We start from the raw sequence: 11,297 nt of genomic DNA, 5'->3' as shown, positions 1-11,297 counted from the left end.
GCCGAAGGAGAAGGACAATGCTCTACTCAAGTGGAGCCATCACCCTCACTAGACCCACACACTTCTGAAGAACAAAATGAAGACCCTCAACCTGATGAACCTGATCAAGGACAAGATCAACCTCATGGAGATGGTGCCACACCAAATGATGTCCAAGATCATGCTCTAGATTCCGAGCCAGCTCAAGATCAAGTGCAACCATAAGATCAAGGGAAATCTAGTGAGCAATCTCAAGATGGTGCTCAAAGCGTTCAAGAAGAAACCCCTACATTATCAAGTAGGGAATTATGAAGCGTCGTGCTTCCAAGATAGCCAACAAACTCCGTGTTCGACAACACATCTTCAAGAATGTGCTTGGTAGCTTCAATAAAGGGGTAACCACTCGTCAACAATTATCAAACTTTTGTATGCATCATGCATTTGTTTCGTGTGTTGAACCCCTAAAGGTAGATGATGCGCTTGATGATGAGGATTGTCTTGAAGATATGCATGATGAACTTAACAACCTCGAGCACAATCAAGTTTGGGAATTAGTGCGAAGACCAACGGAGGAACATAATATCATTGGAACCAAATCGATCTTCAAGAACAAGCATGATGCAAATGGTGTGGTCGTTCTAAACAAGGCAAGGCTGGTGGCGCAAGGCTACTCCCAAGTCGAGGGTATCGACTATGATGAAACCTTTGCTCCTGTCTCTTGTCTTGAATCTATTCGCATGTTACTTGCTTTTGCTTCTCATCATGATTTTAAATTACAACAAATGGATGTGAAGAGTTCTTTTCTAAATGGTCCTTTAAATGAGTTGGTATATGTCAAACAACCCCCGGGATTCGAGGATCCCAAGTTCCCCACTCATGTATACAAACTCAGGAAGGCACTCTACAGTCTTAAACAAGCCCCACGTGCGTGGTATGAGTGCCTTACTGAGTTGTTGCAAGACCCGTGGGTTTGAGATTGGGAAAATTGATCCCACTCTTTTTACCAAGAAGGTCAAAGGGGGGTTGTTCATATGCCAACTATATGTTGACGATATTATATTTGGTTCTCCTAACAAATCTTTCAATGAAGAATTTGTTGCACTAATGACCAAGAAGTTTGAGATGTCAATGATGGGAGAGTTGAAGTTCTTTCTCGGGTTTGAAATCAAACAAGGAAGAGAAGGAACATTCATCAAACAAGCCAAGTACACTCAAGACATGCTCAAGAGGTTCGAGCTCGAGGATGTCAAGCCAGTCAAATTTCCCATGCCAACCAAATGCAAGCTCGACAGTGATCCCAATGGTAAAGCCATGGATCAAAAGGTATATTGCTCCATGATTGAGATCTAGACCCGATATCATGCTGAGTGTGGGAATCTGTGCATAGTTTCAATCCACACCAAAGGAAAGCCACTATGCGACAGTCAAACGGATCTTTCGATATTTGGCTCATACCCCAAACTTTGGCTTATGGTACCCCAAAGGAGCAAGCTTCAGTTTAGTAGGTTACTCTGACTCAGATTGGGCTGGAGACTGTGTTGGAAGGAAGTCAACCTCTGGAGGATGGTCATTCCTTGGTAAGTTGGTCTTTGAAGAAGCAAACTGTGTGTCACTTTCTTCCACCGAAGCTGAGTATGTAGCTACTGCAAGTTGTTTTGCTCAGATATTATGGATGTGGCAAACTTTAAAGAATTACGGTGTCACTTGTGACAAAGTGCCTCTTTTGTGCGACAATGAGAGTGCTATCAAGATATCCCTTAATCCGGTGCAACATAGCAAGACCAAGCATATTGATATACGTCATCATTTCATTCGAGATCATATCAAGCAAGGAGATATTGAGGTCCTCTTCATCAACACTCAAGAGCAATTTGCATATATTTTCACCAAACCTCTAGATGAAGCAAGGTTTCGCGAGTTAAGGCATGAGCTAAATATCATTTATTCAAGTAATGTAGATTGAAACTAGGCACACCACACCTCACTCATCATTATATTTGGCTCTAGATGTAGGCATGGACATAGGGGGAGTGTTGTTCTCTCAATGAACCTCTCCCCCTATTATGCACAAATTGATTAAATCTTTCACATTAGCCATTGTTGATGGCACTTGTGCTTCAAAGACGAGCTGTAGTCGTGAACCCAAGGATAATTCTTCATGGTGTCATACCATTTGTCTCAAACATAGGTGGCTTCAGCCACCGCCCTCTCCATCAGGAGATTCAGTGTTGCTTCTTATTCTTGTTGAGGTCTTCTTGTTCTTTTTTCTTGTTCACCGGCTTTTTCAAGTTCTTTCTATTATCAAGGGGAGTAGAGCTATTTTTTCCACGCTGTTTTGCACGGTACTACCGCCCACAGCACGGTAGTAAAATTTTACAACCGCTGGGAGAGCGGTACTACCGCCCCCAGCACGGTAGTAATTTTTACTACCGCTGGCCAAGCGGTACTAGCGCGATGACAGTGGTATTACCGCGCCGCCACGACCTCGGGGGTATTTAAAGGGCAGGGGAGGCAGTTTTTCCCCTTGCCCATTCACCCCAAGTTCTTCTTCTTTTTCTCTCTCTCCTCTCTCAAGGTGCTGCCCAAGGGGATCGCCGGATCTCCATCTCCGGCCACCCTTCTCCTTTTCCGATTGGTGGGTCCTCTCCCACGTGCCATGGACCTCGGTACTACCCCTATTCCCCTTGATATTTGCTTGGTTTTGTTGAATCTAGGGTTAGGGGCATGTCTATGTTTTGTTTCTTCATGGCACTCTATCCTCTTCCTAGAGGGATTGGGGAGTTCTTGGGTAGTATATCCTTCACGGAGTAGGGTCTCTTGTCTGTAGGGGTGCTCAGTAGTCCCAAATCTAAGGTTTCGTTTCAAAGGATTGGGGATTTTTGGTGTAATGACTCTGTCAGATCTGGCACTTTGCCCCTCGTGCGGTACTACCGCTCGAGTAGCAGTACTACCGTTGTCAGCGCGATACTACCGCTACCAAGGCGGTAGTAAATTTTTACTACCACTCGAGCAACGGTACTACCGCTCCAAGAGCGGTGGTAAAATTTTACTACCACCCCAGTGGTGGTACTACCGCCCTTCCTTGCGCACACACATTGAACCTTCTCCTTTTTGAGCTTTTTCTGTTGATTCTTGATCTTTGCCTTGACGCTTTGTGTTCTTTGTGTTGTGTTTTCTTCTTGCGTGTCATAGGTGGTGGTTCCAGGTGCTCTAACCCACCTCAGGATGCTAGCTCCAAGCGTCCCCACTCATCTGATGTCGTTGAAGGTTCTAAAGCACCCAAGCGCAATTTCAAGAAGACTGCTCAGAAGGCTAAGAATTCTGTTGACTAGAACACCATGCCACTCGGAGAGTTTCAGCGGCGCCGAAGGATCAACCCCTACAACAACAATAGGGAGCAGTTCCCTGGAGGTGAACTGTTTTGGAATAAAGACCAGTTTCTTATCTTTGAAGACGTCCTCAAGACGAAGAAGAATTTGTATGTTCGTGTGCAGTGGATTGATCTCAACCATCTAAAGAAAGACCCTGCATATTTTGGTGATGCTGTGTCCATAGTGGACCAGCTTCATATTGAGGAGCTCATCACTTTTCAGCAAGATTTTGATTATGAGTTGGAGGCACACTTCTTCGCTACTGTTCACTTTCACACTGATGATGATCGCACCATGACCTGGCTGACAAATGGAGAAGTGTTGTCTGCTACGTGGAAAGATTTCATGGATCTTCTGCATGTCTAGGATGAGGGGCTTAACCACCCAGTTGGCTTGCGCCCACATTGCCAACCCTTTTGCTACTGCCAAGGAGAAGTTACTCCCATACTATATTGTGAAGCATACCCCATCTGGTGAGGTCTCTTATGTTATGAATCCGGTTCTAGATGTGATGCACCGCATTTTTCGCAACACCTTGTTTCCTAGAGTCGGCAACAAGGACCAGGTCCACTCATACCTGGTAGATATGCTCATCATGTGTCAAAAGGGGCGGACTCACCCATCTGAAAAACTGGATGTCTCTCATGTTATGTGGTCCGAGTTGTACTCTATTGTCTTCCACTGTAAGGTCCCAATATACGGTTCGTATCTCTTCTACTTCATCAAGATGACTTGGGCCAAGGCATTTCCAGGTATTGAGTTGCCTGCTAATTGCATTCGCCATGAGCCCATCAAACTGCGCTCAAGGACAAATGGGCAAACACCTCCACTTCACCTACTGCCCCTAGGGATTCTGATGCGGATGTGGATGTTGCTGAGGATGAGACTGCTCCAGAGTCATGTATGCCTTCCTCCGCCGAGCCGTCATGGGCCAAAAAGCTCACCGACAGGATGAAGACCTTGTTCTGCATGCAGGCCAAAGGACAGTACAAGACCCATGTCGCTTAGAAGGAGAGTCGTCAGCGTGACAAGATGATCATGAGGAAGCTTGATATGCACATCTCTAGTGGATCTGAGCGAGAGATCACCCCGGAGGCTGAGTGGATGCAGAAGAACCAGCTGCAGTGGGTTGCGTCTGAGGAGGAGACCGACAATGACTCGGATGAGGAGTATGTTCAGGAGGAGACCGAAGACTGATGGCTATATTATCTCTAGTTCGAGCTACCACCTATGTCGTAGGTGTCCTCTCTACCTTTTTGGTGTCCCGATGCCAAAGGGGGAGAGAGAGTGTAGAATTTGCTCGTTTTCTCGCTTTCGTGGTTGCTTGGTTTGTTGAACTTTAGTTGCTTTCGTTGTTTGCCTTTGCTTTATGGGTAAAACTATGAGACGTCAGACTTTATCATATGGTGTGAAACATATGCTATATCTTCACTATCCTTTGCCTCATAATTATCTTTCTATTAATAGCTTGTGAGTCTTATTATCTTATGACTTATCTTCATGCTCACATGCTATGCCTTGCTTCCATTTATAACTATCTAATCTTTTATGTAGCAAGGATTGCTTAGTCTATAAAATCTAGGGGGAGTGCTCTTTCCTTGGTTGTGTGTTGGTATGCACACACCCAGGGGGAGCTTGTCCCTAGTTTGTAGATTTTTGGGGTTTGCATATGCCTTCTCTATATCCTTTATATGCAAATCCTGTATTGTCATCAATCCACTAAAAAGGGGGAGATTGTTAGGGCATATTTCTCCCTAAGTGGTTTTAGCGACTGATGACAATGCCTGTGCGGACTAATCGTGTGCACTGAGCATTTCAGATAATTCATATCTAAGCAAAAGACGATTCGATGCCCCTCGGAATCTCTCGAAGACGGTTGCTTTCTACGTTTCTCTTTGGTGGTTTTGCGTCGTAGAAAAGCCGTACTATTAAGAGGGGGTCCGCGTCGGAAAGGTGTGGGTGGAATCATCACGTACACTTAGTGCACCACCTTTTTCTTTGGCCACAATGGAGCTCCATACCCATATTTACTGTCTATGCAAAAGGGCCAGCGGTAGTACCGTTCTCAGAGCGGTAGTAATCTTTTACTACCGCTCCAAGAGCGGTACTACCGCGCTCAGTGCGGTAGTAATTTTTTACTACCGCTCCGACAGACTTTTTCGCATACTTTCCCCCCCGCAGTAGTAGGCACCATAGTAATTTATTACTACCGTGGTTGGTGAGGTGCAGAGGAGCGGTTCTATCGCTCCCAGAGCGGTAGTACCGCTTAACTATTGCTGTGGTGGGTGGGTAACGGTTGGATCTGAGCCCCCACTATATAATGGTATCTTCTTATTCGAGGAGCTTACCTTCAACCTCTCCAACCTCCATTGTTGCTCCATAAGCTTACTTTTGCCCGATCTCTCTCCCTAGCCAATCAAACTTGTTGATTTCCTAGGGATTGCTTGAGAGGGCCTTGATCTACACTTCCACCAAGAGATATTTGATTCCCCCACTAATCCCTTGCGGATCTTGTTACTCTTGAATGTTTGAGCATCCTAGACGGTTGAGGTCACCTCGGAGCCACATGCCATTGTGGTGAAGCTTCGTGGTTTAGTTGGGAGCCTCCAAGCTTTGTGTGGAGATAGCCCCAACCTTATTTGTAAAGATCCGGTCGCCGCCTTCAAGGGCATCAACAGTGGAATCGCGACAGCTCACATTGTGTGAGGGCGTGAGGAGAATACGGTGGCTCTAGTGGCTTCTTGGGGAGCATTGTGCCTCCACACCGCTTCAACGGAGACGTACTTTCTGTCAAAGGGAAGAAACTTCGGTAACACATCCTCGTCTCCATCGGTTTCATTTGCGGTTATCTCTTACCTTTACTTTGTATTTGTTGTATTTGTGGTGTATTCTTTGCTTGCTCTTATTGTCGTTGTAGTTAGCATCATATAGGTTGCTTACCTAATCGTTTATATAAAGCACCTTTTGTTGCTAACTTTAATTTGTTAAAACAAGCTAAAAATTGGTAGTTGTCTATTCACCCCTCTCTGATCAACCATATTGATCCTTTTCAACTACATTAATGTAATTAACCCGTAGTTATCTTTTTATGAGCTACATTAAAGTTTTTATTATATTACGTTGATACCTATTCTTTTTTACTAGTCTTATAACACAACATATTGCCATTACTATTTCTCAGCTAATTTTGAATAACGATTTTTGATATCTGTGTTCGTGGACTGATCCGTGTGTCCGATGCTGAAGATAATTTGCGGGTTTGGGGATACCCTAAAGTGTTCGGACGGCAAACATTTACAATCGATTTGGCTGATCACCTTTGGAGTTGGCCTTACAATCGAGCCGAGCCGAGCCGACTGGTTTGTCTGCTCGGCCCTGCTAAATGAAAAATCGAGCCGAACTTGACTCAACTTGAAGGAAAACGAGAACGGAAAGGAAAGCGAGCCTTGGGCTCGGGTCGCTCTGAGCTCGAGCTCGGCTCGGCTAGCTCACATGCCTAGCCACAAAACAAGCCGAGTACTGCCCCCGACGCGTTTCTCTCTCTCATACTCTGCGCCCGTCCCTATCCGACACCCGCCGCCACGCCCGCGCCCCTGCGCGGCTTCCGGCCGCCGCCGTTTCTGTCACCCCACCGTCCTCCGCCGCTCCATCGCAGGTCGTGCGTGACTTCGCCTGCTCGCCTCTACTCGCCATCGCCGGTAGCCACCCCTCCCCACTGCTCCTCCCTCCGATCCTCCGCCGGCAGCCGCTTGGGGTGCCGCAGCTACCGGCGTCTCGCTACAGGAGATCTATTAAGGTCGGGTTCTGCTGGTTGCCATACCACTCTAGTCTCTCCCTACGGCAGATATAGCGTAATTTGTTTCCCGTAAGTTGCTGTTTTGCGATGATGCAGTGTTACGCTCTGTATCAATTTGGTTGATGGTAAATAGTACAAGTGGTTTTTGTTCAGCGGTAGTTAAAATTCTGCAGGAAAAAAAGTGTACTCTAGTCTTGATATGTTTGATATCTTGTAGCGGTCAGGCTGTTGCAATCCACAACCTTAACTTTATATTATGCAGAAAATACGTAAAGAGTTCAACAAGGCCAGAATATACAAGGATCATAGACTAAACTAGGGTGGGAGAAAAGCAATCCACCTGAGCAACCTGTCTATAAACCTAGGCTTAGCCCTAGGCACCACAAGAGACATGTCACGGACAAAATTGCAATGTGGGGTTGCAGAAGAAGCCTGAATATGTTTGTAGATCTTGGTATTGTGGATTAGCCAAATATGCCAGCATGCAAGGAAAAGCCTGTTTGTTTTGTGATAAGAGAACTCCATGTGATTTTTGATATCTTTAGAGAATTGTGATTTGGTGACAAACTGATAACCAATGCTTCATGCAAGTATTGCTTTGTTGTGATAATTCTTTGATGTTCTTTAGCAATCTGCTCTTGCAATGCTGATAATTATGTATTAGGTTCACTCGTTTTGGGGCTTTGCTAAGAGAGCTAAAGTCCCCCAAAATGCCGAACCTCTTATCTTTAGAGATCTTTTTTCCTGCCGCCCAGAAAATTGTTGAAACCGGGAAACTGCTCAGACCGAGTCTTCTGAGCTTCTCGCCTCATCGATTTCAGAATGTCCTCCGAGTTACAAGGAAATTACCTCTGTGGCTCTGTATGCCACCACGTTCCTCCCTGTTTACAAACCCGACCCTGCATGGTTATCTCGTCGTTCTCTCACAACATCACGGCTCTCTCCATACGACAAGCCCCCATGGTTTTAGTGGCCACCTCCCCCATCCACACCATCTGTTGCCTACCGTCACCTAGCTCCTACGCTAGGAGATCGACGCTGCCAGACCCATCCACCTCGTGTCGCTACAGCCTAGCTAGACCTCGACCCATGTGTCGCCACTGTCCAGCTCGTCCTCCACCTCCAGTTAGGTGCTGCTTACCTCGACCTCAGCCTCCAGCGCACTGCCGATCAGCTCAAATGTAGGAAAAAGTTGGTCGAGGGCATGCCTTCTCCTTTATAGCATTACACGATTGTTTTTGTACATGGGAATCATAATCATGCTCGAGTTAAGCTATTTTTATTAGAACTTACCAGAATTGTTGCGATCTGCTCTATTTTTTATTTTTTGTTGCATTCATTCATTTAATTATAGCATCTGAATTTGAATTTGGGGGACGTGCCATCACTTCCATGTGATATATGTGATTCACATATGACTGTTAATGCATGTATATTAATGCAGCCTGTTGTTCAATAGAAAAGCATGTGTCATGCGTGCAACATATTGCTTACATCAAAATAGGACACAATTAAAATTCTGTTATGCTGTTTTTTTTTGCTTACTTCTCTGGTTAAATAATGGAAAAACGAGATTATCTAACAAAAGGATGTGATTAAAGTTCAGGGACGTTGTAGACTTGACATTAGTTAACACAGAAAAGAAGCCCAAATTCTGTAAGCCAAAAAGAAAATGAAAAACAGTTTTTCAGATCTTCCCCCTCCTGGAGCTTATTTCCACCGCAATCCATAAGCCTGTTTCTGGAGATGCTTAAGCTCAAAAGAATTAATCCATGGTGTCTTCTGAGGTTGTGTGCAATGAAGGTTATGTTTCCTTAAATGGTTGCTAATGATGCATTCTTCATAGGCAAAGGCTAACTGTCGTGTGCATGAATGCTAAAATATCAATGTCAAGTTAATGGCAATCTCACTACCAAGTTGACAACGATTCACAATTTGAAACAGAAACAGGTGCTGACTGAGCGACTGTGTGTGTTAGTTGTTTCATTTATGCCAATGCACTTGTGTGTCCGATGTTGTTTTTGGAAAATAAATAAATCAGGAAACCAAATATAGGACAAATACATAGTGGTACACGTCATGTTTCACCAATCCCAAAACAAACCAATGAGGAAATCAACCACTTACGTTACGTGGTTCTAAAAGTCATTTCCGACATGTGAGTTTCTTATTCTCTTGGCTTAACATTTCGGTTATTCTTTACAGGGCTATAAATGGCAGGGAGGCACCGCATAAGCCGCCAGTACTATGAGGAACCACGAGGATTTCGTGATGGTTCTCCTCCTCGACTTGCACGAGAAAGATCTATCTCACCACGTCGCTTCGAGGGAGAGCTGTCTAGCCACCGTGGTGAGATACGGAGAATCCGTGATGACAACCAACATCTGGTGGATGAAATTGTTGGACTCAGGCAAGCAATGTCTCATTTGAAAGATGATCTCCATTCCTCGAGTCAGGCTATACCTAAGCTCCGCGCAGAGAAAGAACTTGAATCGAGGGAGCTGACTCAGAGGAATCTGAAGCTGGAAGCTGAGCTACGCTCTTTAGAACCCCATAGGCAAGAGGCCTTGCAGCTACGATCTGAAGCAGGCACGCTGCAGTCTTTGAGGCAAGAGTTGACTGCAAAGGTGCAGGGTCTAACAAATGAGGTTGAGCATCAGAACTCTGAAAAGCAGTGCATACCTGCCATGGTAGCTGAACGTGATGGTCTGCGGCAGGAACTAATTCGTACTAGGTATTGAACCATTCTGGTTTGCGTTTCTGGTTCAGTAGATGCAGTGTGCTGTTATTTTATCCATCTAAGTTCGTGGCTCAGATGAGGAATTTAATTTAGTATTTTGACCCCCCCCCCCCCTTTTATTATTTTAGTGGAAGAGTAGCTAATTATTAATATCACTGCAGGGCGGCTCTTGATTATGAAAAGACTGCAAAGGCAGAGCTGATGGCACTGGTGCAGGCAGTGGAAAAGGATCTTGTAACTATGGCTCAGGAGTCTGAGAAGCTTAGGGCTGAGATTGAGAAGAGAAGGCCACCTAGTAGGTTTTGTTTCCAAATTTGCATCCAAGTCATCGAGATCTGTTGTGGTTAACCTATATCATATAATTTTAGGTTTCAGCGGCCATGGAGCTTACGGACCACCTATCACAACTCCTGGGATGGGCTTGCAAGGCATCTACGACAGCGGCTATTCTTACAGAGAGAACCGCTACGGTGCTGGACCATGGGATCCCCCTGGCTATCCGCACCCATGATTTGGGCTTTTGATCCTTGTCAGAGTTCATCACCATCAGTACTTGCGGCAAAGTTCCTATCTTCGCACTGAAACTTGTGGTGACTCGTGTTTTTGTGGCACATTTGAGTGTTGCCATAGCTTTGTTGGCAAATGCCACAACGTTGTACCAGCTCTCCTTATATTGCACCATTGTTCAGAAAATTGTTACCGTCATAGAAGGCAATTGATCACATCATAGGAACGAATATATAATTTGAACTCTAGAAAATTGTAACAATGCGTCAAGCCTTCTGAAGGTAGATTGCCCTTTCACGACTGGTTTGATGGGGTTGGTACTCTTTTGGTTTGGGTCTGAGGTCTTGCAAGCTGAAATTGCATGAGGTGAAACATTACCGCCCGCCAAAAGTGAGGTCTGATGCCTAATCGTGCTTCGTGCATTGCTGCTTTGCTCATGTTGAAGATGGTGAAAATAATAGCAGCAACCCGCGTTGCCAGGTCTCGTCTTATTTTCGAAAAAAATATTTTATTTTGATGGGTACTCTTGTCATTCCAATTTACTCCCTCCGTTCCGAAATATAAGACCTTTTAGATATTTGATTTGACTATAGACTACATACGGAGTAAAAAAAATATGACTACATACATCCGTGTGTAGTATACAGTGGAATCTCTAAAAGGTCTTATATTTAGGAACGGAGGGAGTACATGTCATTCTCGTACTTCATGATTTTTAATTGACCATTTTGACCAAACTATGACTGTCATGTGTCATAAAAATGTTTCCATTAAACATTTTTGCAGTACACAATTCATGTTTTATTTGTCGAATTGATTGTTAAACTTGAACCTCAAAGTAGTCTTTTTACACATGTACATGGAAAAAGGATATTGTGGCTTGTGTCACAAAAATGATGATTCG

At 44.7% G+C, this 11,297-nt stretch overlaps 1 protein-coding gene across 1 annotated transcript; it reads left to right on the top strand.

The window, feature by feature from the left end:
- The first annotated feature begins 6,882 nt into the window (after positions 1–6,882).
- LOC123440420 (protein FLX-like 3) lies at positions 6,883–10,690 on the top strand. Its single transcript, XM_045116989.1, has 4 exons — positions 6,883–7,146; positions 9,352–9,880; positions 10,048–10,181; positions 10,255–10,690. The coding sequence occupies exons 2-4, from the start codon at positions 9,360–9,362 to the stop codon at positions 10,395–10,397; spliced, it is 798 nt and encodes a 265-aa protein (XP_044972924.1). The 5' UTR covers positions 6,883–7,146; positions 9,352–9,359; the 3' UTR covers positions 10,398–10,690.
- Positions 10,691–11,297: the final 607 nt, after the last annotated feature.

The sequence above is a fragment of the Hordeum vulgare genome, chromosome 1H, assembly GCF_904849725.1.
Source record: "Hordeum vulgare subsp. vulgare chromosome 1H, MorexV3_pseudomolecules_assembly, whole genome shotgun sequence".
Classification (NCBI taxonomy): Eukaryota; Viridiplantae; Streptophyta; class Magnoliopsida; order Poales; family Poaceae; genus Hordeum; species Hordeum vulgare.
The sequence above is the reverse complement of the archived record's forward strand: the minus strand, read 5'-3'. Positions and strand labels throughout refer to the sequence as shown.